Genomic DNA, 26,190 nt, shown 5'->3' with positions numbered 1-26,190 from the left:
TCATTTCTTAAGATATCATTATCAACAGTAAAAGTTGTATGCGTATTAACGAAATAGATATAACTGAACTTTGTACCGGTTACGTATCGACTCAACAGATAATCAAATAAAACAGTTGAAGTGCGAGACGGAATCATGACGCCGAGGTTTTGTAGAAATAAGCTAAAGAAAATTGACATGCGAAAACAATACACCCATTCATCCAATTATTTGACCCTCAAATAATTGGATGAATGGGTGTATTGTTTTAACGCTTGACACGGTCGGTCCGTCGATGGGGGACCATCTTTGTCATAACGAGTAACTCCGAGTTGGACCCGGCTGTTATTCATACATCTTTTGTAATAGTTACGAGTAGTCAGAAGCTAGAAGGTCTGACAACTTCTCAATTTTCCAATCGACTTCAAAAAGCAAGAGGGTCTCAATTTGTACTTCTTGAACAGATTTTGGTGGTTATTATTTCATTTAAAGCAAAATTTTGTCATTTGTTCCCATAAAAATTTTATCAAGTTTTCTCCAAGTTTCGCTCAGCATTTTTTTTTATTTTAAGTCGTTTGTATGTCACGCGTAATGTGACTGGCATACAGCCTGGTGACAGTCCGGTTGATAGATAGCAGAGTCTTAATAGTACGGTTCCAGTTTTACCCTAACGGTAGGGAACCCTATAAATTAAGGCTCTTAGAAGATAAAACCAATACACCTGTTTGTAGATAATAACAAAGCTAATAAAACATATAATAAATAAAAAATACGTGATAAAACAATGTTGAGCTGTACCTATTATTGAAGATATTTTCTTCAATGTACATACATACGGTAATCATACATTCATTCCTTATTTATTTTTAGTTTTTTTTACTCAATGTACACAGCAATTTGATGGGTGGCCATTTTTTTCCATAAATTAAAATATTTTTGATCATATTTCCAGCTCAACGTTATTTTATCACGTAACATTAAAACATTTTTATTTTCTTTTTTTTTTCTTTTTAGAAAAAGACTCCCGCAGTAAGGAATTTAATCCTTGTGTCGCGGGGGTTTACAAACATACAAGTCACATGCACACACCCAGACTCGGAACAAGCATTTGTGGATCACTCAAATGCTTGTCGATCGAACCCTCTACACGACGCGCACAGTGGGTTTGGCTTGGTGACTTCAACCACTCAGCTATCCGTGCAGTCCAAACCGTTTGTTGGTGTAGTGGCATCAAATATACATCATTGGCGAAATTCACTATTTCACACGGCCTGATGACAGACAAACTGATCCCTCAAAAAAAAACACATATCTCTCAAAAATCAGCTCTAAGACTTATCTAAGACAATTTGTTATCATTAATTATTGATTGCCTTAATGTTAATACATATGTATAGTTGATGCGATTGATAACTAATGATAGCAAATATTTTCAGATTAAACATTGAACTCATAGCGCTTAAGATTGTATTGGTTGGATTTGTGAAATTTTATCTTCATAGTACAATGACTACTATTGCCCAATATAGATGTGACGTCATTTTCTTAGAGATAAAATTGTTTAATACAATATAAAACGTACTCGAAGTATGGATCTGCAGGACATTAGACCAATCATCGCGTGAGTCAACAAGTTATAATGGGGATCCTTTTGGGTTTTTTGACGTGGTACCTTCTATTAACAAATACTAATGAAGCGGCAAGGGTTTTGGTAGTGGTCCCCACGCCTTCTGTCAGTCACCAGGTTGTATTTCGACCTGTAGTGCAGGAGCTAGCTAAGAGAGGACACGATGTCACCTTCATAACTACAGATCCCGCCTTCCCGAAAGGAGAAGCCCCTGCTAACCTGACAGAAATCGATGTCCATGATATATCGTACCGCGCTTGGAAGGAAGCCCTTATGAAAGCTACTTCAGGAAACCAAGGAGACTTATATGAACAGATGAAAACCATACTTTCAATGGCTGGAGGAGTATTTGAGGACCAATATAACGATGAAAAAGTACAACATCTTATTCATGACAAAAATCAAAAGTTTGATTTGATAATTGTAGAAGCCTTTTCGCGACTTGCGTTAGTATACCAGCATGTTTTCAAAGCGCCCCTGGTCTTAATGAGCTCTTTTGGAGCAACATTTGACAATTATGAAGCACTTGGCGTTCCTACACATCCTCTGCTTTACTCATCCGTGATTCGGCAGAGAATAAACAATATGACTACGTGGGAGAAAATAACAGAAACCTATCAATATTTCAAAATCCATTCCTTGTTTAATGAAATTTTAGTTGAAGAAGAGAAATTGTTAAGAAAACTTTTTGGACCCGACGTTCCAACGATGAAAGAATTTTATGATCGTGTCGAAATGCTATTCCTGAATGAGAATCCGTTGTTTACTGGCATTCGACCTGTACCACCGAATGTAATTTATATGGGTGGGATACATCAAAAACCGCAGAAGGAATTACCGAAGGTAACTATAATAATTGTTATTATGACTGTATATAGGAAGGCCTGCAAGGGTTTTTTAATATCTGAAAGTTGAAAATCTTTACACGCCGAGTCTATAAAGAGACTTTCAATAAATTTGAAATTCAATGATAGTAGACATCAAAATAGGTTCAGAGTTTTGGACTGTCCTTAAAATAATTTAGTTTTCTTAGAATGTCTATCTGGTTGCTACTTTTTTTTTAACAGCCTTTTTTTTCTCAGGATCTTAAGTCATACTTGGACTCTTCTAAAAACGGCGTAATTTATATAAGTTTCGGCACGAATGTGAATCCTACTCTTCTACCCGCTGACAGGATCCAAGTGCTAGTGAAAGCATTCTCTCAGTTACCTTACGATGTGTTATGGAAGTGGAACGGAGACGAGCTGCCTGGACGTACTGAGAACATCAGAATCTCAAAGTGGTTGCCGCAGTCAGATCTACTCAGTAAGTCACTTATGGTTTTTTTAATATTGTTTTTCTACACAATAATGTAGGTATAAAGACAATAATACTATCTAGTATTCTCAATAGTTATATATCCACTACATTTAATACTATTTCTCCTATTTACACAATGCCAAGTACTTGAATTTTTATTTTCTCTGCGTTTAATATATTTATGTCCGGCACGTAATAAAGTTTTTCCACCGCGTCGACTGTCAATAATTATTAAATTTACACCACGTGAACTACTTGACCCAGACATTGCAATAGATAAACTAACAAGCTATCCTAATTACTCATATCGCAAAAGTACAGCTGCAAATAGCAAACTTGTTGTTATTTTTACAGTGGGTTGGGTTCTTGAAGAAATAATTGAGTCCGAGTTGACAGGAAATTTTCATTTATTGAACATTGCTTCTAAAACACCTCTTGAATCTTACAAATTGCACATATTCTTACAAACAATACTTCCGCAAGACAATCGCCGGATTGTTGCGCAATACTAAACAGAAATAACAATTTTAAAGCCTTTTATAGTCGCTTCTACTTTTATTTTATTTTTACTGACATACGAAGAAAAAACAACATGACAACTTAAGAACAATTTCAAATTTACAAACTTAAAACTAAACTACAAAAATGAGGTTCAATATAATGAGGTTGAGTATGCTGTCAATTGATCAATTTCAACAAAACTAAACCCGGAATAATACTGTCTCTCTCTATTTTCATAAAAACAAAAGGGAAGAGCTAGATACGAATTCGAGGAAGGGCTCGTCTCTATTGTTTTACGAAAAAACCGGTTGGTCAGGTAACTACCTGAAGTGAAACGACAATTACCGAGCGTGATTTGTTTAAAAAATAGTATTAATAAATATTATCTTGCTTAACTATAATAGTTAAGAAAAGATATTTTTTATTAATACTATTTTTTTCTTAACGCATTGTATAACTTTTCTTTACAACAGTACCAAAAACTGAAGGGTACCATAGCGGGACTTTTTGATAGGTATTTTAAGAGGGTGCCATACCGGGACCATACCATAGCGGGACTAACCGGAAATGAGAAACAGTCCGTTGGCGATAATAGAGCTATTAAAAAAATAGATAATGATAAAAACCTATCAAGTGCGATTTGGACTCGCGTCACACAAGGTACCATACGAATAGGATAGAGAAATACAAATCGGATACGGATGAAAAAATGATCAGTGAAACAACTGCTGCATTTCTTGGATCCTTTTTAATCATTTTAATAATAAACCTGTTATTCCTTTCAGGACACCCTAAAATTAAAGTATTTGTAACGCAAGGAGGTGTACAATCAACAGACGAGTCGATAACAGCTGGTGTTCCATTGGTTGGAATCCCAATGTTAGCGGATCAGTGGTTCAATGTAGAAAAATATGTTACTCATGGGATAGGAGCCAGACTAGACATTGAAACAATAACGGTAGAAAATTTCAAGGAAACACTCCTCAAAGTTATTAAAGATGACAGGTATGAATGATTTAAACCTATTAATACCTTCACGTATTTATAAAACATGCTATATTCAGAAGAAATAAATAATATAAACTAGAAATATATTGAAAAACTGTCTGCGTGGTTAGAAGATATAAGTTATGATACCTGCCCTGTTTTTTCCACATTTTCCATTGTATCTTCACTCTTATCAGTCGCAGCGAAACCTTCCTCGATGAATGGTCTATTCAATACAAAAAGATTTTTTCAATTTGAACCAGTAGTTCGTGAGATTAGCGCGTTCAAACAAATAAACAAACAAACAAACTCTTCAGCTTTATTTATTAGTACAGAGTATAGATTAGACGAATCCCCTATAGTCATTAATTTAAAATGATTTTCGTTTCAGCTATCGACAGAATACAGTACGACTAAACAATTTAATGAGGGACCAGCCTCAGACTCCTTTGGAGCGAACTATATGGTGGTTAGAATACTTACTTCGACACGGCAGCGCGAAGCACCTGCGCTCGCCCGCCGCCAACATCTCGTGGGCGGAGTACCTAGAACTGGAACTGGTGCTCACATTACTTGGTGGGATGTTTACTGTTATAAGTCTAGTCGTTTTTGGTATTTATTATTTATTTAAGTTCTTCTTGCGAAGCAAAGTGGCTGATGTAAAAGTGAAAAGATCGTAAAATTTTCGTGTATTGTGGTACTTTACAATGATACGTTCAATAAAGTATTTAATTTTAATTTATAAGTGGTGGATTATTTAAATTATTATATTAAAATTTCTTACCGCAGATGTGAATTAAAAAAAAATACAGGTCTGCATTAAAGTATAAAAATCACGAAGGGAAATTAAGTAGTAAGTTAAGTATTTGCTGCTCATGATGATGTAATTGAAATTGTGGATAAAAGCCCTGTATGATACTCTATTCGACCACCGTTGCGTATTGTTTTGTATAAAATTCCGTGCCTAGTTGTGGATGCATAGATTTGATTGTTTCACCTATGCTCATAGTACCTAATCCTAAATTCGAAGTCTTGTTTTGTAATCTTTTTAAATAATTAAAGCCAATTTATTACAATAAATGATTATATCATTTTTTATCTGTTTTTATTTCCTGATAAGTTACACAAGAAGAAACTTGGCCATCTTATAGGCCTACAAGAACGCACATCTAAGTCATAGGAATTATTAAGAACTTGAATGACTGTAGTGCGAGTTTTCCAGCTATTAAAGAACAGGCATGACATCCTATAAACACTATCAATTGTTAGAACATTTATTTGTGTTTGTATTTACATACATATATACATTAATCGATACAATTGTTAATTCAAATCTGTGATCCGCTATGAATATCTTCGTATCAAATCATTGGCTGAGATAACAGAAAAAATAACATTAATATACACGTTTCCACCTAGTTGTGCTTTAAATGTGCAATCGACAAAATTAGCTCTCACTCTCGCACTCATATTTATCCAAAATAGATTACTAAGTAGCACTTTTTGATCGATGCAAAAATATCCATCGCAGCACATTGTATCGAGCGCCCTTCAAATACCATTAGGTCGATTTTCGCGTGAACATATATTTCCATAACGACGACCTTGTTATTCAACTAAAGATAATTAATTACTTTGTTGAAGTCATGGAGTGGACAATAATTCTTATTTGAACCATTTGAAATAATTCCTAAGGGACTTTTTGGTTCTTTGTCATTTCTTAATCTAAACTTCTAAAGAGTTTGGAACATGGTTCCAAAAAAATTGGTCAAAGCTATAGCAAAATTAAGACACCTCTCGCATTGAGTGTGACAAACATTCAAGTCACATGCCCAGGACAAGCATTACCGCATCTCACAACCACTTGTCCTTCGCGACCGAACACACGACACATCACCACAGCCACTCGGTTATCAATGCTGCGCAGCTTTAGCACCGGGTTAACACTGCAACTGCGCGGCGCTACAATAATGCTACAAAAAATGAAGAGCTGAAAATAAAAAAAATACAATCTAGTACACTGCACTGATAAACGAGTGGTTATCAGTGGTTGGTAGGACAAGCATCTGTGTGATCCTCAAATCTCTTACCTAAGTCTGATTATTTTTACGCATTTGACTTGAATGTTTGTGTAATCAAGAATAAATTCCTGACAGAAGGAGATTTTTATAAAAAAAAAATACTACTCAGCTCACGGTTCTCGGTCAAGTTATCATAAGAAGTAATTTATAAGAAGAAGTTTTTTTAATCTCAGACTTCTTGAGACGCTGAGCCGCAAGAAACAAACTGGTTTAGATAAATCATGACTGACACAGTTCAAAGTCTAAAGGATTTTTCTATCAGTCGCACTTTGTATTATAACATTGCACCATTATATTATGAAACGCTATGTAATGTACTAAAAATAGCAATTAGATTTTTCACGTTATCTTATTGCACTACAAAAATTCTTATCTTAATTTTGAATATTTATTTTATAAACAACTACATTATCAGATAAAATATTTAGCAGGATTTGAAATTGTGACTTCTATATTGGATTCTTGGTGTTGTCTACAGATATAACGGTGATTGATCGAACAATATGAGCATCAGAATACTAGCCAAAAGTAAGTACCCAGTAAGATTTCACATCACCACACCTTAGAACATAACCACAAAATTTTAATAACGTCTAAAAATATATTTATGTTAACATGCTGTTTTTTTAGACTGGGAGGCTTTTTTTTGTTATTTTTGTGTTAATGTTGCTTAACCTCAATGATTAACAGAAAACACATGAAAATGTGATATGACTATGAAAATCCAGACACAGAAAGGGTTTTATTGTTTTTTCATCCTTTGTATGTGGAACCCTAAAAAATGACAAAGATAAGTAGTCTTTAAATTTTCATAATGTGCTATTGTTTGTACAAAACATCGCTGCAAATTGATAGAGCTGCGGAATTATTATTTATCAAGTCCAATGTTCACGACCACTATGTTTAGATTCGGAGCTATTTCTATAGTGACTTGATGTTTTTTTAATCAGTAGATATACTAGATATATAACATATTCGCGTTCAATATCCGAGTCACTTAAGATCCAGCGTCGAGTGAGTGAACTAGTCAAAATGGGTGTCTTATTGTATTTTTTAACGAGTTATATTTTATTAATAAATTGCAATGAAGCGGCCAGGATTTTAGTAGTGGTACCTACTCCTTCTGTAAGTCACCAGGTAGTATTCCGACCTGTAGTCCAGGAGCTAGTTAAGAGAGGACACCATGTCACAATGATCACAACAGATCCTGCCTTCCCTGATGGAGGAGGCCCTGCTAACCTGACAGAAATCGATGTTCATGATATATCGTACCGAGTATGGAGACAACATTTAATGAAAGCCACACAAGGAAACCAAGAAGATTTATATTTCCAAATGAAAACCATCGTTACAATGGCTTTGGAAGTATTTGAATACCAATATAATGATGAAAAGGTACAACAGCTTATTAATGATAAAAATCAAAAATTTGATTTGATCATTGTTGAAGCTTTGTCAAGACTTGCTTTAGGATACCAGCATGTTTTCAAAGCCCCCCTGATCTTAATGAGTTCTTTTGGAGCAACAATTGACAACTTTGAAGCACTGGGCGTGCCGACACATCTTCTGCTGTACCCAATGATTATTCGGCAGAGAATAAACAATTTGACGATTTGGGACAAAATATCAGAAGTTTACCATTTTGCAAAACTCTATACCATGTTTGAATCTTGCATGGAGGACGATGAGAAGTTGTTAAGAAAACTCTTTGGACCCGATGTTCCATCGGTGCGGGAATTCTACAATCGTATTGATATGCTTTTCCTGAATGAGAATCCAGTGTTTTCTGGCATTCGACCTGTACCACCGAATCTGATTTATATGGGAGGCTTGCATCAACATCCAGTAAAGGAACTACCTAAGGTAATTATCAGTACTGATTTAGCAAACAGTTTCAACGTTACTTAAACTTATTAATTTTGTGTTATTAAACTTTATTTTTTAATGTACTAATATTTTTTTTAGGATCTGAAATCATACTTAGACTCTTCTAAAAACGGCGTAATTTATATAAGTTTCGGCACAAATGTAGATCCTACTCAACTACCCGCTGACAGGATCCAAGTGCTAGTGAAAGCATTCTCTCAGTTACCTTACGATGTGTTATGGAAGTGGAACGGAGACGAGCTGCCTGGACGTACTGAGAACATCAGAATCTCAAAGTGGTTACCGCAGTCAGATCTACTGAGTAAGTGATTTGTTTATTCTCAAGGTTTTGTTCAGTTGAGTTCGGAAATTAAATGACAAAATACTCGTATAATAATTTTTGAAAAATTATTGTTCAAGTTTTATGACTAAAATTTTGTAATTTCTTTCAGGACACCCTAAAATTAAAGTCTTTGTAACGCAAGGAGGACTTCAGTCAACAGACGAAGCGATAACAGCTGGCGTACCAATGGTTGGCTTCCCAATGTTGGTCGATCAGTGGTTTAATGTCGAAAGATATGAAACGCATAAAATTGGAATCAAATTAGACATAGCAACTGTAACGGCAGAAAAGTTTAAGAACACACTTCTTAAAGTCATTGAAGATGACAGGTATGGTGACTTACAAATGACTGCTCATAGTTAAACATTATCCTTTCTAGAAAAAAAAACTTTATTTAAGTAACATAAGATACTTTCCAAATTAAACTTATCATGAATGAATATTTGCACAAATAGGATAAATAAACTAACAATAAAAATTCTAAAGATTTGAGTATAGGTTTTCAAAAGAACGATTTTTGTTTCAGCTATCGACAGAATACAGTAAGACTGAATATCTTAATGAGGGACCAACCTCAGGCTCCTTTAGAGCGCACTATTTGGTGGATAGAGCATGTTCTGCGACACGGCGGCGCGAAGCACCTGCGCTCGCCCGCCGCCAACATCTCGTGGGCGGAGTACCTGGAACTGGAACTGGTGCTCACATTACTGGCAGGACTATTAACGGCAATAAGTTTAGTAGTCTTATGTATCTATTATCTGTTCAAGTTCTTTGTAAAAAACGGTGTTTCGAATAGTAAAGTAAAACGATCTTAAAATAATTGTTTGATCATTGATTGATTGACTGCGATAAGTTGTATAAATGTTAATATTATGTTGTTAATATATTTTGGAGTTATTATTAATTCTGAAGTCAAGTCCTAAGCGTATATTACGAAAAATCACCGAGATAGAAATAAGGAATTAATATTGTAAATACTTAGTTGTTGATAATAAAAAAACACAAAATAAAAATTCATTCTTTCAAGTACTTTTTATCACCCATTCTTCACTGCTTCTATAGTTTTAAAGGCGCATCAAATTCACTGCATAGCATGCTGTTACATCTATTGCCATAAATCAGATAAATCTCAGCTGATCGACAAGTCTACACAAGCAGGGCCCATTTCGATTATAGCAGCTTTACCTCACAACAGTCTACTATACAAAACGACGCTGTGAAAGAGGCTAAAATTAACTAAAATAACCAGAATACATGTTTTTTAAGGTGAATGCCAAACTACATTTTGGACACTACTTAACCAGAATTATCCTGCAGTGTTCGCGTATGAGTTAAGGGAACAAGTTTTTGATATCAGAATGTTGGCCATATGCATACTTTATATACAATTTCGAGCACAATTTAGCATAGTTCAAAAGTTTTATTTAATTCCCTTTATATTCCCAATTTTGCTCTATTCTATACAAAAGAATAATGATGGCTCTAAAAAACAGACTGAATAAAGTAGACTGAATTGAGAGTCAGACCGCATTGCTGGACAATGTATCCATAATGCACAATAATGAATTAGTTGCAATAGCGCAACCTCTCTTAAATTTGAACCTGTATAAGTTAGTAGCAAGTAAGGAAGGTAGTCATTCTAAAAGATTCTAATAGCGCCTTAAACATGTGTTCTATCATACCCGGCAGTTTTCCCACAGCGTATGGAATTTACAAATCCATTTTGAACATACAGCCACCTAGTCGCATACCTATGTGACAGATAATGAGTAGGGAGGTGGCTTATTTTGCAAAACAGGCTATGACCTTGAGGTGGCCTTGTATGCATAGATTTGTGAGCACGATGTGCTCATTTGATCCCAAGGCAAGCAAAGTGTCAATATAACTTTTTCAAAGTTACTGTCTTAGTTAATCTAAGACAAACTGTGAAAAATATTGTGAGAAAACCGACATACCAAATATTGGAATAAACAATGCCAACCCGCAGCGAGCTAACGTGGTGATGATACTCAAAACCTTCCATTTCGGGAAGAGGCCTGTGCCCAGCAGTGGGATAGATATAGGCTGGTTAAGGCTACGACAGGATGTCATTCCTTTATACACTCTTTCTTTATATTCTGGCCTAATATTTGAAGTATTCCATTTTTTTGCAATGGTGCTGAGAGCTCCTTAGACGCTAAAAAGATAAATGGATGGTTTTATCTTTAAATCATTAACAAATAACTAAAATAAAAGATCTACATTTGCCTGGCCGGGCTCACACGACTAGCCTGTTGGTCTAGTGGGTAATAACTCAGGCTGCTATACCGGAGGTTAAGGGTTCGATTTCCACCCAGGAGAAATGTTTGTGATATGAGCATATGCATATATTCTGTGTCTGGGTGTAATTTATTTTAGAAATATATAAGTATGTTTATCAGTAGTGCACTCATAAAAGGTACAAGCTTTGCTTTAACTGAGACTAGATGACCTGGTGTGAAAGTTGTAGAATATTATTATAATAAATAAATGCGGGCAATATCAGCGCTGCCAATCGTTGTACACGTGTGGTCTATGGGTCAATTATACACAAAGTTCGTTCAATGCTCTGCGTATCCAATATAACAATGCCTTCAGGATTATGTTGGGGCTGCCACGATTCTGCAGTGCGTCAGGAATGTTCGCAGAGGCTGGTGCACCTGATTTTTGTGGTCTTATTAGACATAGAATAGCCTCCCTGATGCGGCGGGTGCGTGACAGCCCCAACAGCCTTGTCGCTGTTGTGGCAAATAAAATGGACAGCCTTTTTATGAAGCATTGGATGACGTCTCACCGATCTTCATATATATATATAAAATAATTTTATTTCCTAAAATATGTACATACTATGGATGTAATGTCTGAGAATAAAATATATTATTATTATTATAATATCACATACATTGTTCTGAACTCAAAGTAAGTTGCTAAAGCACTTGTGTTATGGAATTCAGATACAACAAAGGTACTACAAACACCCAGACCCGAGACAATGTAGAAATCTAAATTTTTACATTGACCCGACCGGGGATCGAACCCGCGACCTCAGAGCTGGCGACACCTTGAAACCGGTGCGTACGCCACTCGACCACGGAGGTCGTCTTATTACATTCAATGTTTCTGAACTTGTGTATGACTAATTATAGAAAACTGGCCAAAGTGTGTGTCCTGACGTTTTATCTACAAAACGCAGTGTCATTGTAGCGTATACATGTCTGAACTAGTATCGCTTGTACACTTTGACCACCGTATTCGTATCACTGCAATATGTATCGTATCATATTAAGCTTCTTGCTTTTTCCGCAAGGATTTAAATAAAAACAAATTATAATTAAAATAAAACACTGGGTTTTTCCCATCGAATATAAAAACGTGACCTAAAGATCAAAAAAAATAAAGAAAGGTTTAGTATCTCAATTGGTTTGGTGACAACGCAAAATAAAGTAATCCTCAAATATTTTTCTCTCTTCCTGAAGTAATATAGAACCTAGCTTCTTATTATATTTTTTGTAACGCCTGCCAAAGAATTTTCCCTAGTCCTTTTACCCCACTTCAGAACGTTGAATAGATATGTGGGTCAACGTCTTATAGTAAATTATGAATATAACATTCAAAAACTTTCACACGACGCCATCTAGTTTCAAACTAAGTAAAGTTTGTGTTATTAGTACAACTAATAAACATACTTCTAAATAGATTTTTAAATACATACCTAATTACATAAATTACACCCAGAGCAAAGAGAATTCGAACCCACGACCTCCGATATAACAGTCACTGACACTAATCACTATACCAACAGGCCAGTGTAATAGGATGACATGTTTGACATTAAAACTATTACATACGAGATGGCGGCACGCCCCCTGACATTTCGACCGCAATGTGAAAAGCTGCACAATCCTAATTCGACTTTGCCTTCCACACCTGCAAACACTTCATCAGTTATTAGTATTTCTTATCACAAAACCTTTAACAATAAAAGCAGCAAAAATTATGAAATTTAAGGGGTTCCGTACCAAAAAGGTAAGAGACACCGCTGTTGTCCGTCCATGTATAACAAGACTGTATCTCATGAACAGGTATACAGTTGCATTTTATGCGAGGTGTATTCCTGTTACCGCATTAACTAAAAATGATGACCAAGGTTATGCAAACGTATTTGTCACCCAACCGATTTGCTAATTATTAGCCTATTTAGCCTATTGGCACCGTAGCCTTAGAGTCGCGAGTCTGACTCTACCTGAACCGGTTTTACTAGACAAGACTATTAAAACACGTGCGTAGAATTAAATAGTCAGCGCTATAATTCGCTGGAATTGCTGAACTTAAGATATCAGGTTCATTCGCTGATATAGAGTTTTTATTTACAATGACGTTGTCATTTTTAGATCGTAAGTATAAAAAGACTAATCAAACCGCCAAACAAAACTAGTTGTGATCCATGTTTGAGTGTGTTAACAAGTCATAATGCGTGTGTTATTATATTTTGTTACGTGTTTCATCTTATTCATAAATTTCAATGAAGCGGCAAGGATTCTTGTGGTTATTCCTACTCCTTCTATCAGTCATCAGGTAGTATTTCGACCTGTAGTGCAGGAGCTGGCTAAGAGAGGACATGATGTCACAATCATCACAACAGATCCCGCTTTCCCGAAAGGAGGAACCCCTGGTAACCTGACAGAAATCGATGTCCATGATATATCGTACCGAGTATGGAGAGAACATTTTATGAAAGCCAGTAAAACAGATGGAGGAGACTTGTATAATCAATTGAACACCATCGTCACAGTGGGATTGCGAGTATTTGTGGAACAATTTAACGATGCAAACGTGCAACGGCTTATAAAGGACAAAAATCAAAAATTTGACTTGATCATTACAGAAGCTTTGTCAAGAACTGCTTTAGGATATCAACACATTTATAAAGCACCTCTGATCTTAATGAGCTCTTTCGGAGCGACATTTGATAATTTTGAAGCACTTGGCCTTCCTACACATCCTCTGCTATACCCAACGATTATTCGGCAGAGAATTAACGATTTGACGATGATGGAAAAAATATCAGAAGTATATACCTCCTTCAGACTCTACAACATGTTTAGTAATTTCTTAGTTGAAGAAGAGAAAACGATGAAAAAACTCTATGGACCCGACGTTCCAAGCGTGAATGAGTTTTATAATCGTATCGAAATGCTTTTCCTGAATGAGAATCCGGTGTTTACTGGCATTCGACCTGTACCACCGAATGTAATTTATATGGGTGGGTTACATCAAAATCCACTGAAAGAATTGCCAAAGGTAAAACCATCTGTACAATAGTCACAAAGAAATTTTAACTTCAGATTTTTTTTGTTTAAAATATTTAATACCCTTTCTATTGACTTATGCTCATCATACCGTGTGTTTAAATACACACCGGATTTTATTAAAATCCCGTGCCACATATAAAAAAACAATTTATCAAATCTCTAAGATTAAAATGGTTTAAACATTAATTTTTTATCAGCTTTCTTTTATTTGTATGAGCACACCAAGAATGTTTCCAAAATTAACCATTTTAGCCATTATTTTGAATGCCAATGCTGATTTGAAATAAAAAAAAAGATGAGAAATATGTGTGATCACACTTGCTGACCTCCTTACAAATATGCTAAGGAATAAATTGCAATAAAAATAACCCAATTTATATCCATAGCATTCGTAGCTTAACTTCGATGTTCTTGTTAATAATTAATAATGTGCCTTTCACGGTTCATGAGATACAGCTCGGTGGCAAACGGTAGTATTGGTAATAGGATCCCGTTTTAACCTTTTGGGTACGGAATTCTAAAAGTGTGTATTATGTACAAATTCTTAAACATTCATTGCATTGTAGCTATTATTAATTGCTTATATTTTATTTTCAGGATCTGAAGTTATATCTAGACTCTTCTAAAAACGGCGTAATTTATATAAGTTTTGGTACAAACGTGGATCCTACGCAACTTCCCGCCGACAGAATCCAAGCCCTAGTGGAAGCTGTGTCTCAACTACCTTACGATGTGTTATGGAAGTGGAACGGAGACGAGCTGCCTGGACGTACTGAGAACATAAGAATCTCAAAGTGGTTGCCGCAGTCAGATCTACTAAGTAAGTTATTGAATGATTCTTAAAAGCATACATTCGTTCATTTGAATTCACAAATGATAAATTGAACATATCAAATCTGAGTGTTGAAAATGTGGGTACTATACACATTTTATTGAACATATTATTACTTCCAGGACACCCTAAAATTAAAGTATTTGTAACGCAAGGAGGACTGCAATCTACAGATGAAGCAATAACAGCTGGCGTTCCATTGATTGGAATCCCACTGTTGGCCGACCAGTGGTTCAATGTAGAGAGATATGTAACTCATGGAATTGGAGTCAGATTGGATATTGCTACTCTAACAGCTGAAAGCTTTAAGAATACTCTTCTTAAAGTAATTGAAGATGACAGGTTAGAATAATTTGAATTAATTGAAGTACTTAGGTATCTACAGATAAGTCTTGATCTCTTTAGGGAAAGTATAAGTATTGAAGACGAATTTTCAAAGAAAAACTACCATAAAAAATCTAAAGACATGAGTGATGTGTAACGTGTACGTTCAAAATGATGATTTTTGTTTCAGCTATCCACAAAATACAGTGAAACTAAGAACCTTAATGAGAGACCAGCCCCTGACCCCACTGGAGCGAACTATTTGGTGGATAGAGCATGTTTTGCGGCACGGTGGCGCGAAGCACCTGCGCTCACCCGCCGCCAACATCTCGTGGGCGGAGTACCTAGAACTGGAACTGGTGCTCACATTACTGGCAGGACTATTGGCTGCAATAAGTGTAGTTGTTCTTAGTATTTATTGGTTATTCAAGTACTTTGTAGGATACAACGTTCTGAATAGTAAAGTAAAACGGTCGTAAACTTGAATTAAAGTTTAATTTTGATTAATTTGACTGTGATATATATTATGAATGTTATGTTGATAGTGTGTTAATTGATGCTAAAGTCCAAAATTACGTAGTTGCGATTAATTACTGAGATAGTGAGGAATCAAAATAATAAGTCATTGTTGATAATAATGAAGAAATTGTGACTGTGGATGAGATGACTTGTGGATGCAAGTTCAAACCTGTATCAGTTGTTTTATTAGCTTTTTGCACTGTAATAAATACTTTTTATCTTGGAACTGTTTAAATGGGCGATTATGATAAGCTTCGGAGATATGGATACTGAAATCTAATCTGGCAATGAAACATGTCTGGACTTGACTGAAATGTAGGTGTTATTTAATAAATGAAAGCTTGGCTTTGATAAGACGTTATGAAAATCTGTTTAATTATTTAATAAGATATGGTTTCTTTATTCTCCTGTTTAAATGTTCTACTAGTCTAAATTTCTTAAGGTATTTTCAATCATAGCCCATCGCTGCTTACGACATGTTGGTCTGATCTCCGAAAGATTCTGGATATAGTCTATGTGACCACTGTTCGTGACGATTCACGGGTTCAATCCCAGCATAGGACAACCTCTTTTTGCTATTTATGAATACTTCACACACATTAGACTCACTTGCATAAAGACAGTAAGACTGAGAAAAACCTTTCGTGGATAGCACAAATGGCTGTCAAACCTGCAATAAGCTGCGTGCAGCGACGCGACGCGAACTTGGACATGGGTTATCCGTCGGTTTACATAACATTATTTTGTTTTAAATTAAGAAATCAATGGCACCTGCCTTTTAACACTTAGCATAGGTTCTCTGCACACGGAAATATAATGTACGTTTGCAGACAGTGATTACAATAATAAAATCGATAAATTACTTTTTGCATGTTTGTTTTGTTTTTATTATTAAGTGGCCACGACATAATTTTTTGATAAAAATATTTATTAATTACTTTAGTTTTGCTATGGTTTGTACAAAGACACCAGCAAGTATTTTTGCCAATACTTTTTCATCAGGCATTTCAGATCCTCAATGGCTTGGATTGTGATGAAATATATTGCTGTTTCCTATTAATTTGCCCAAAAACATAAAATCACTTTTATGGTACTAATAGTGTTAAATTAAATTTCCTCGTATCCTAGTAATATTATTGCCGTTCAGTGTTATGCAATTGCGATGATATAATTTTTAAAGGTTACGGTGTGCTCTTCGACATTTTAGACCTTTTTTTAATAATTGATAACGAAAGACATGCACTATAATTATGAGGACGACAGTCGTATATGAAAATAGACCATCGCCCAATTATATGAAGATTAAATTTATGTTATCAACTAAACCTCAAGGTGCCTTATTCTCAATTGGAATTGATAGATATTTAATCTTATAGACTATATAACCACATTTAACGTATTTGCATTTTTGACGAATATTGGTTTTACAATAAGGAATTGCTGAATGTGAATTTACTGATTGGGTTGAACTACCATGATTAAAGTACTTGTGATTTATCACCCCATGGACTTTTTGATCTTTTTCACGTCTTATATTGATTTTGTAAAGAGCAAGGATGTAAATAGTGATCCCTACTCCCAGTGTCGGTCATGAGGTAGTGTTCCGACCTGCAACGCAAGACCTAGCAAAGAGATGATATGACGTCACTATCAAGACATCTAATCTCGCCTACCCGGACGGAGAAGTCAGTGGCGAACTGACTGAAAGCAATGTCATGATGGCTTAGACCATGATAAATCAGATAGCATGATGGAAAAAAGCCGAAGAGAAAAGGAAATAAAAATGGCCTAGTCAATTCAATATTTTTGTTTTTACATCTGATCTTACCTATGTTTGAAGAACGAGTAAAATAAAAAACAAACGTCTGATTCCCAAAAAAAAATGTTATGATAAAATTATAAAAGCTGCTTTAGACTCGCGTTTTCATTTTAGCATAATATCAAAGCGCCTCTTGTCTTAATGAGCTCTTTCGGAAGTTGTATAAGATAATTATAATATCCTCGGTCTCTTACACATCGTCACTCCTTATCCAACAACTGTTCGTCAAAGAACTAACTAATTTATGATGTTTCATAAATACAAAAAAAAATATTATCACTACGAGATCATTTTTATTTGTACGAAATGTGTGTACATTTCGTACAAATACATGAAGTTTAAAATGTATATTTCTTCATTACTAATGATGCTTGATTAGTACTTATTAACTACACTATAGCGAGCAAAGATCATTAATTCAACGTACAAATGCAGTACCTACATAAAAATCTGTCCCTTGTTTCGAGTCAGTTGTGAACTCTAAAACTAGTGTGATTTATATCAATTTTGGAAAAAATTCGAATCTTACTTAGCTACACGCTGAAAGATCCAAGTCCCGTTGAAAATAATATCTCAGTTACCTCACGATGTTGTGGAAGTGGAACGGAGACGAGGTGCCTGGACGTACTGAGAACATCAGAATCTCAAAGTGGTTACCACAGTTTAATCGATTCAGAAAGTTACTTGCACTGAATCTAAAAAGTAATTTCTCGATTATGTTTTTAATAGACACATAAATATTTCAAAACCAAAGTCAAAGCGATAACCAGACGAAACAACTGCTTGATACAAAGTGACAAATGGAACAGTTTCAACGTCTAGACCACATTTTCTGCCACTCATCACGTTACACAATTAATCTTTTCAGACAGATGATATCGCTTTGAATCACGACTCTACGTAGTGATCAAGAACTCGACCTTGACTAATATGCTCTTCTTCCTTTAACTAATATGTTTAAAAAATGACCAAATAATAAGGTGAAAAATCATTTTTATAACAATATACACGAAGATTCATATATAGTTAACAATTAACGTGTAATATTAATTTTATGTATTTATTATTAACTCATATTCATTATCAAAGCGTTATTTAATGTATAATTCGATGAAATTCTGAATTGTCATCGCTAAAACGCCATATAATGTATTTCATCGTCTCGCGATCATCCTCGTACATAATGATATGACATAGCTGTTTCAACGACGTATAAATAGGCCTGTTGAACTAAGGATCCAATGTATTTCAACGATCAATCGTCCAGTGAGTGAACGTGTAATAATGGGTGTATTTTTATATTTATTTACGTGTTATATTTTATTCACACAAAGTAATGACGCGGCCAGGATTCTAGTTGTGATCCCGACTCCTTCCATCAGCCATCAGGTGGTCTTTAGACCTGTGACGCAAGAACTTGCTAAGAGAGGACACGATGTCACCGTCATCACAGCAGATCCCGCCTTCCCGAAAGGAGGAGCTCCTGTTAACCTGACAGAAATTGATATTCATGACATATCATACAGTTTATGGAGAGAACATTTCATGGCAACCAGTAAAGGAAACAAAGCAGATTTAAACGACCAAATGAAAGTTATTGTGGATTTGTTTCTAGTGATATTTGAGGCTCAAGTAAAAGATGAAGCCGTCCAACGACTGATCAACGATAAAACTCAAAAGTTTGATTTGATAATTATAGAAGCTTGTGTTAAGCCGGCGCTAGGATTCCATCATGTTTTTAATGCACCTATAGTTTTAATGAGCTCTTTAGGAGGCATTTTTGACAACTTTCAAACGATCGGCGCTCCTACACATCCCCTGCTTTATCCAATGTTTCTTCGCCAGAAATTGAACAATTTGACGATGTGGGAAAAAATTACAGAGCTTTACAACCATTACAAACTAGAATTCATGTTATATGATAATTTACTTGAATCAGACAAGTTGCTAAGAAGACTCTTTGGTGAAGACAAACCTTCATTGACGGAAGTGTACAATCACGTGGAAATGTTGTTTCTCTACGAGAATCCAGTTTTTGTTGGCCCTCGACCTGTACCACCAACTGTTGTATACATGGGAGGATTACATCAAAACCCGCAGAAAGAATTACCAAAAGTAAGATTTTTTTTTTTCATTTACTATCAGAACAAGAATTTATTCAATCTTCTTTATCATTTCACCACAACATATTTTTCAGCAAATTTTAAAGAGCATTTATTTCTTTTCCAGGATCTAAAATCGTATTTAGATTCCTCTAAAAATGGCGTAGTTTACGTGAGTTTTGGTACCAATGTGGATCCTACTCAGCTACCGGCTGACAGGATCGAAGTCCTAGTGAAAACATTATCTCAAATGCCTTACGATGTGCTATGGAAGTGGAACGGAGACGAGCTGCCTGGACGTACTGAGAACATCAGAATCTCAAAGTGGTTGCCGCAGTCAGATCTACTGAGTAAGCTTATGAAATTAAATCTTTTCCACATATCACATGTTTGCAAACTAGAATACAGAACATTTTCTGATTGTGTTTTCTGTATTTCCTTTCGTATTTAAATTAGACATGATTAACCATTGACGTAATAACAAATAATACACAAATATATGCTATGACGTTTAAAAGAATCAAGTACTTGGTATGTTACATGCATGGTGCCGTAAATGCATATCGTTTACGCACGCCGTTGTGTATTAAAGCAAACAAGCGCAATTAAATTAATGGAAACGTATCATTTCATGACATGCAAGGACAAATCTTAATGAAACATTACATACAAGAAACGTTTCTACAATATTATCATTACTTTTAGGGCATCCAAAAATAAAAGTTTTCGTAACGCAAGGAGGTCTACAGTCAACAGATGAAGCGATAACAGCTGGTGTTCCATTAATAGGAGTCCCAATGTTGGGTGATCAGTGGTTCAATGTGGAGAGATATGTATATCACAAGATTGGAGTCAGATTGGACATCGATATCATGACGGAAGACAATTTCAGGAGCGCACTTCTTGAAGTTATTAATGATGACAGGTAAGAATTTTATTACTTTTCTTGTTTTGTCGTTAGAGACTCCACCATAGGGCAAAGTTTGCTATTACGTTTTTCCACTACAGCCAAAAATATCTTATAGCTCAAAATTTTGATTTCATTCAAATCTATATCAATGAAATTTGTGCCTTTAGTGTAAAAATCTTTAGCCCAATTGATATCCTAGTAAGTTTCAAAATAAGTTGTTTCTTTGGTTCAGAGAAATGGGCAAAGTTGGTTGCAATAAAATTTTCTTTTTCAGCTATCGACAAAATGTTGTGAAACTGCGTACTTTAATGAGAGATCAGCCTCAATCTCCATTAGATCGCACTATTTGGTCATTAGAACACTTACTGCGTCACGGCAACGCGAAGCACCTGCGCTCACCTACCGCCAACATCTCGTGGTGGGATTACTTAGAACTGGAACTGGTGTTCACACTGCTGGCAGGACTATTCGCTGCAATAAGTCTTGTATTACTCGCTGTATATTCGTCGTACAAATATTTTGTGAGAAACTATGTGGCTGTTATTAAAGTAAAACATTCGTAATGTTATTTAAGAAAGTTATTTTATAAGTATGTGTAGATATTTAGCTTACTGTGATATGTCGAATTATGAAAGTCTTGAAAATATGAAATTATTAAAAAATACTACATCGAGTGTTTTAATTTAGCTGAGTGTTCATTCAATAAATCATAATGTTATCCAGAATTAAAAATAGGGAGTTATAAGTAAGACCTTAAAATGAGATCTAGTTACAATTTTCGCAGTTTGCCTGCAATACATCTAAGCAAGTCTTGGTCTGACACTGCAGCCGGGATAGTCAGATAGTCACTGTCGAAAAATAATAGCAAATATGTCGAGTTTGGATTGATTTTAATAGGTTTCTTGATTATATACGAATTACTCCAGAAATAAAACGTTGACTTTTATATTTGAGATAACAACGAATCAAATTAATTAAATACATACATTGCGTAGTAGAAAAAATATACGGAATTACGCAAGCACACGCCATTTCAATGTGGTGTCTGAATGTATTCTGAGACGTTTACTATTAACTACTACTACTATACATAACAAAATTAAATCTTCATTTTATCTTAATTAGTACTATAGTGACTATATCGAATGGCCGTAACTAAAATATTACAAAATTCCTAACATTAATTAAGAAATAAAAATAAGAGAACCATGGCACCTGCCTATTTACGTATAGCACAGCGTCTCCAAGCAATGAAATGTTAATAAATTTTCAGGTACAGATACCATTTTAAATCGTTTGGAATACTTTTGCTCATTCTCATTCATTCATCCATATTTTTAAACAAATCCCGCATAATGAAATTTAGTTCTTGTAGCACGGGTAGTTTCGCAGCATCAAGACAATTATTTATGGATCACATAAACTGATCGCGCTCAGTGGGTTTGAAGTGGTGACCTCAACCTCTCGGCTACAAATAATAATAATATTGTTCTGGCTGATTTTGGCCACGGGTGCGAGTGTCGCGAGACAACGGTGGGTTTTGTGGAGCATTCATTGATTAATGTTAAAATAAAGAAATGAGAACTTTTGAACTATGAACCAGCCAGATGCGCACGCCATGTCACACATTACGTTCAAAATCGTGTATGACCACACAGGTGTATTATTTCCTTACTCTCATGGCCCGATGGGAAGGCAAGTCGACATAAGTGGAGAGTGATCGGAGCGTTCCGAAGAGCGTTGCACAGAAGCAATACTTTTTATTTCTTAAACTCACAACAATGAGGCATCATCGTTATTAAATATGTACGTACATTATAGTATTATAGTTAGTTTCCTTTTGGCAGTTGAGTGAAAGCAAGACAATCATAGTATGTCGATAAAAATCCACAAGCACTTTTAAATGGGGACGAGAGGTTTAGAAGTATTAATTTTGAAACATTTCTTTTATAATACTTAACCATAAGATATGTTAAATAAGTTGTAATACTTGCCATTCAATTCACTACTTTGTGACCACTGAATAGGGATGCTGTCATTTATTTTACAAAAAATACTATTTCTTTCATTATACCTCGAAAGCTAGTGTCAGTGCATTTTTATTTAAGAGTAAAGGGTCAAAACTATATTAATTCCTTAAAAAAACTGGATTGGCATTTATTTATTAACCTTCTTTAAGCGGCTGTTCTATCAGATTGACACCACCAAATGCACGGTGAAAGAAAGCATCGTAATTAAAATAACGTGTGACGTCACTCAGACGGTAAGTATACATTTAACCATCTTCCTTATTTTTTAATGATGTGATAAAATTTCAAATAAGTATTAAATTATTTTTCATTTTATATGACGGACTAAACCGATTTACATAATGAGAATTACTCAAATCCCTAGCCCTATCGTTTAAAGTCTACAAGTGTATATTTTATACTAAACGTTTAAATTGTAATGACAATCAGTTGTTCTCAAAAAAAAAACAAAAGGTAAGTAATTAATATTTGTCCTTATCAGTTATCGGTTAAAATAGATACTAGGCGCATCTCAGCGAATACCTAATAACAGAGGCTGAGTACCCAGTAATAAAAATCACCCAGTTATAATTAGTAAAGAGATAATATAAAAGGATTTCTTAATTAAATATTTTTTATCAGTTGATTATAATTCATTCGCACTAGGTAGTCTATTAAACAATGTGAAACCATCTATTAAAAAATCGTCTATTTTGAGTTATTTCAAATTTTGTTCTAATCTGGGGCGGGACATATATATTATGAAAGAAATATATAATAAAAAAATGGCATAATTTATTTATTTACACTTAGCCTAAGTACAAAACTGAATATGGTATGCTATGGTAAAATACTCATACAAGTTTTAAGATTGGACCTCCTTATTCGTAACATATAACATATCACAGTTAGCTAAATATCTAAACTTATTAAATAACTAACATTACGAATGTTTTACTTTAATAACAGCAACATAGTTTCTTACAAAATACTTGTACAACGAATATACAGCGAGTACTACAAGACTTATTGCAGCGAATAGTACTGCCAGCAGTGTGAACACCAGTTCCAGTTCTAAGTAGTCCCACCACGAGATGTTGGCGGTGGGTGAGCGCAGGTGCTTCGCGTTGCCGTGACGCAGTAAGTGTTCTAACGACCATATAGTGCGATCTAATGGAGATTGAGGCTGATCTCTCATTAAAGTACGCAGTTTCACAACATTTTGTCGATAGCTGAAAAATAAATTAAATTGTAAACGGCTTTGTCCATCTTTTGAAAATAAATTTATAATTTCTTTTAAAAATTTTAAAAATAAAACTAAAACAAAGACTTCTAAGATTTTTTTTTTAAATACATACCTGTCGTTGTTAATAACTTCGAAGAGTGCGCTCCTGAAATTATCCACTGTCATGACATCAATGTCCAATCTGACTCCAATCTTGTGATATACATATCTCTCCACATTGAACCACTGATCGCCCAACATTGGGACTCCTATTAATGGAACACCAGCTGTTATCGCTTCATCTGTTGACTGCAGACCTCCTTGCGTTACGAAAACTTTAATTTTAGGATGTCCTGAAAGTTACAATTAAAATTTGTCTTTGCATGTCGTGAGAAAACAAAACACACGCAATCATATTTACGTTTGTTTTGTTTTCTTACAGAGAAGCGTATTCTTATGGTAAGCACATAGAGTACCATTGTATAGAATCATTCTTGCTGCTTCGTTACAAGGCTTAGTGATAGTAGAATCAAACAAAACTAAGCTTCACCATCATTTAAATCGATTCTAAACAATGACATTTGGGAACTTTTGTTCGGAGATGTTACACTATACTTATTTATTTTAACGGAATAAGTGTCGCAAAGAAACTTTTTTTCGCAAAAAAAGTATGGCAGACGAAAAAAGAGTTAGTGCCATAAACTTACTTAGTAGATCTGACTGCGGCAACCACTTTGAGATTCTGATATTGTCAGTACGTCCAGGCAGCTCGTCTCCGTTCCACTTCCATAACACATCGTACGGCATTTGAGATAATGTTTTTACAAGGACTTCAATCCTGTCAGCTGGCAGGTGAGTAGGATCTACATTGGTTCCAAAACTTATGTAAATTACGCCATTTTTAGAGGAGTCTAAGTATGATTTCAAATCCTGAAAATCAAAGAGTAAACACTTTTATAGTATTTGGAAAAAGCTAAGAATGACTATGAAGGTACCTGAAGTTAGTGCTCAGAGTTAAACTAAAATTTAATTTCTTACCTTTGGTAATTCTTTCGGGGCATTTTGATGGAATCCTCCCATGTATACAACAGTTGGCGGTACAGGTCGAGGTCCAACAAACACTGGATTTTCGTAGAGGAACAACATTTCGACGTGATTGTACACTTCCATTAACGATGGTTTGTCTTCACCAAAGAGTCTTCTTAGTAACTGGTCTGATTCAAGTAAATTTTCATAAAACATCGATTCTAGTCTGTAGTGGTTGTACAGCTCTGTCATTTTCTCCCACATCGTCAAATTGTTCAATTTCAGACGAACAAACATTGGATAAAGGAGGGGATGTGAGGGAGCACCGATCGTTTGGAAATTGTCGTAAAACGCTCCAAAAGAGCTCATTATAACTATGGGCGCTTTGTAAATATGATAGAATCCAAGCGCGGGTTTAACACAACCTTCTGCAATTATCAAATCGAACTTTTGAGTTTTATCGTTGATCAGTCGTTGTACCGCTTCATCTCTTACTTGAGCTTCAAATATCACATTAAACAAAGTCACAATCATTTTCATTTGGTTGTACAGATCTCCTTTGTCTCCTTTATTGGCAACCATAAAGGAGTTTTTCCATATCCCGTATGATACATCATGAATATCAATTTCTGTGTAGTTAGCAGGAGCTCCTCCTTTCGGGTAGGCGGGATCTGTTGTGATGATGGTGATTTCATGTCCTCTCTTAACGAGCTCTTGCATTATAGGTCGAAAGACAACCTGATGGCTGATGGAAGGTGTCGGGATCACTACTAGAATCCTAGCCGCTTCATTACTTTGTGTGAATAAAATATAACACGTAAATAAATATAAAAATACACCCATTTTGACACGTTCACTCACTCGACGATCGATCTGAAACACATCGAATATTTATTTCAAGTGGCTTATATATACCGAGTTCAAATAGCAATGTCATTACCGGAGCAAAATCGTGAGACGATGAAATTCAATAATTACGGCATCTTAAAAATGACTTTTACATTTTTTATCAGGCGGAAAAATAATAGTTAGATAATGAATATGATTTTTGTAACGAGATTGTACAATATTAAACATACACAAAAATAACAACAAAAGAACAAGAATAAGGTTTGCTATTATGTATTAACTTACGCCTACATGATGGTGATGCGTCTACCGTTAATATTTGGTTATTTTTGGAACATGTTTATAAAACGACAAAAAATAAGATATTCAAGTTCATGGTCATTACAAAGAGTCTTAATACGAATAAAAACTACTAATTGAAACTTGATGAATCGTATAACAAGACCGCTATTTTACACTAAATAAAGAAAGTGAAAAACAAAATCCCTTCATCCAGTCTGAAGTTCTGAGGTAATAAATAAGAAACTATAGACGAAATTTAATCTCCTCATTTTGAAGTCAT

General features: G+C 35.0%; 4 protein-coding genes across 7 annotated transcripts in view; 3 read left to right on the top strand and 1 right to left on the bottom strand.

The window, feature by feature from the left end:
• LOC113499669 (UDP-glucuronosyltransferase 2B31-like) overlaps nt 1-5,138 on the top strand; it is a 28,622-nt gene extending 23,484 nt beyond the window's left edge. The window contains exon 5 of the mRNA XM_026880214.1: nt 4,954-5,138. Coding sequence (XP_026736015.1) covers nt 4,954-5,073 — 120 coding nt within the window. The 3' untranslated portion in view covers nt 5,074-5,138. The remainder of the gene's footprint in view (nt 1-4,953) is intronic.
• On the top strand, nt 1,544-16,557 carry LOC113499668 (UDP-glucuronosyltransferase 2B20-like). 4 transcript variants are annotated; one of them, XM_026880212.1, is made up of 5 exons: nt 1,544-2,449; nt 2,689-2,911; nt 4,192-4,411; nt 4,785-4,961; nt 9,387-9,709. In XM_026880212.1, the coding sequence occupies exons 1-5, from the start codon at nt 1,619-1,621 to the stop codon at nt 9,496-9,498; spliced, it is 1,563 nt and encodes a 520-aa protein (XP_026736013.1). In that variant the 5' UTR covers nt 1,544-1,618; the 3' UTR covers nt 9,499-9,709. The 4 variants fall into 4 exon arrangements, with proteins under 4 accessions (XP_026736013.1, XP_026736011.1, XP_026736010.1 ...); XM_026880210.1 differs by lacking the exon at nt 9,387-9,709 and adding an exon at nt 15,537-16,557 and having other exon boundaries at nt 1,545-2,449; XM_026880209.1 differs by lacking the exons at nt 1,544-2,449; nt 2,689-2,911; nt 4,192-4,411; nt 4,785-4,961 and adding exons at nt 7,463-8,337; nt 8,440-8,662; nt 8,793-9,012 and having other exon boundaries at nt 9,210-9,700.
• A 2,234-nt stretch (nt 16,558-18,791) lies between these two features.
• LOC113499671 (UDP-glucuronosyltransferase 2B9-like) lies at nt 18,792-21,186 on the top strand. The gene is made up of 4 exons (XM_026880216.1): nt 18,792-19,622; nt 19,737-19,959; nt 20,315-20,534; nt 20,794-21,186. The coding sequence occupies exons 1-4, from the start codon at nt 18,792-18,794 to the stop codon at nt 21,080-21,082; spliced, it is 1,563 nt and encodes a 520-aa protein (XP_026736017.1). The 3' UTR covers nt 21,083-21,186.
• Nucleotides 21,187-23,303: 2,117 nt separating this feature from the next.
• LOC113499672 (UDP-glucuronosyltransferase 2B9-like) lies at nt 23,304-25,809 on the bottom strand. Its single transcript, XM_026880217.1, has 4 exons — nt 24,792-25,809; nt 24,461-24,683; nt 23,887-24,106; nt 23,304-23,760 (listed from the first exon to the last, which is right to left on the bottom strand). Exons 1-4 carry the CDS (start codon nt 25,620-25,622, stop codon nt 23,472-23,474), a joined length of 1,563 nt encoding a protein of 520 aa, XP_026736018.1. The 5' UTR covers nt 25,623-25,809; the 3' UTR covers nt 23,304-23,471.
• Nucleotides 25,810-26,190: the final 381 nt, after the last annotated feature.

This window comes from Trichoplusia ni, chromosome 12, assembly GCF_003590095.1.
Source record: "Trichoplusia ni isolate ovarian cell line Hi5 chromosome 12, tn1, whole genome shotgun sequence".
Classification (NCBI taxonomy): Eukaryota; Metazoa; Arthropoda; class Insecta; order Lepidoptera; family Noctuidae; genus Trichoplusia; species Trichoplusia ni.
Note: the sequence above shows the minus strand (reverse complement) of the source record. Positions and strands in the feature narration are given on the sequence as shown.

Coding starts and splice junctions, on each gene's coding strand:
- LOC113499668 (XM_026880210.1), top strand. CDS start 1,619: ATGGGGATCCTTTTGGGTTTTTTGACGTGGTACCTTCTATTAACAAAT. Junction 2,912..4,191: donor GCCGCAGTCAGATCTACTCA/GTAAGTCACTTA, acceptor TATTCCTTTCAG/GACACCCTAAAATTAAAGTA. Junction 4,962..15,536: donor GAACTGGAACTGGTGCTCAC/ATTACTTGGTGG, acceptor ACTGGTGCTCAC/ATTACTGGCAGGACTATTGG.
- LOC113499671 (XM_026880216.1), top strand. CDS start 18,792: ATGGGTGTATTTTTATATTTATTTACGTGTTATATTTTATTCACACAA. Junction 19,960..20,314: donor GCCGCAGTCAGATCTACTGA/GTAAGCTTATGA, acceptor CATTACTTTTAG/GGCATCCAAAAATAAAAGTT. Junction 20,535..20,793: donor GAAGTTATTAATGATGACAG/GTAAGAATTTTA, acceptor TTTCTTTTTCAG/CTATCGACAAAATGTTGTGA.
- LOC113499672 (XM_026880217.1), bottom strand. CDS start 25,622: ATGGGTGTATTTTTATATTTATTTACGTGTTATATTTTATTCACACAA. Junction 24,107..24,460: donor GCCGCAGTCAGATCTACTAA/GTAAGTTTATGG, acceptor TGTAACTTTCAG/GACATCCTAAAATTAAAGTT. Junction 23,761..23,886: donor GAAGTTATTAACAACGACAG/GTATGTATTTAA, acceptor TTTATTTTTCAG/CTATCGACAAAATGTTGTGA.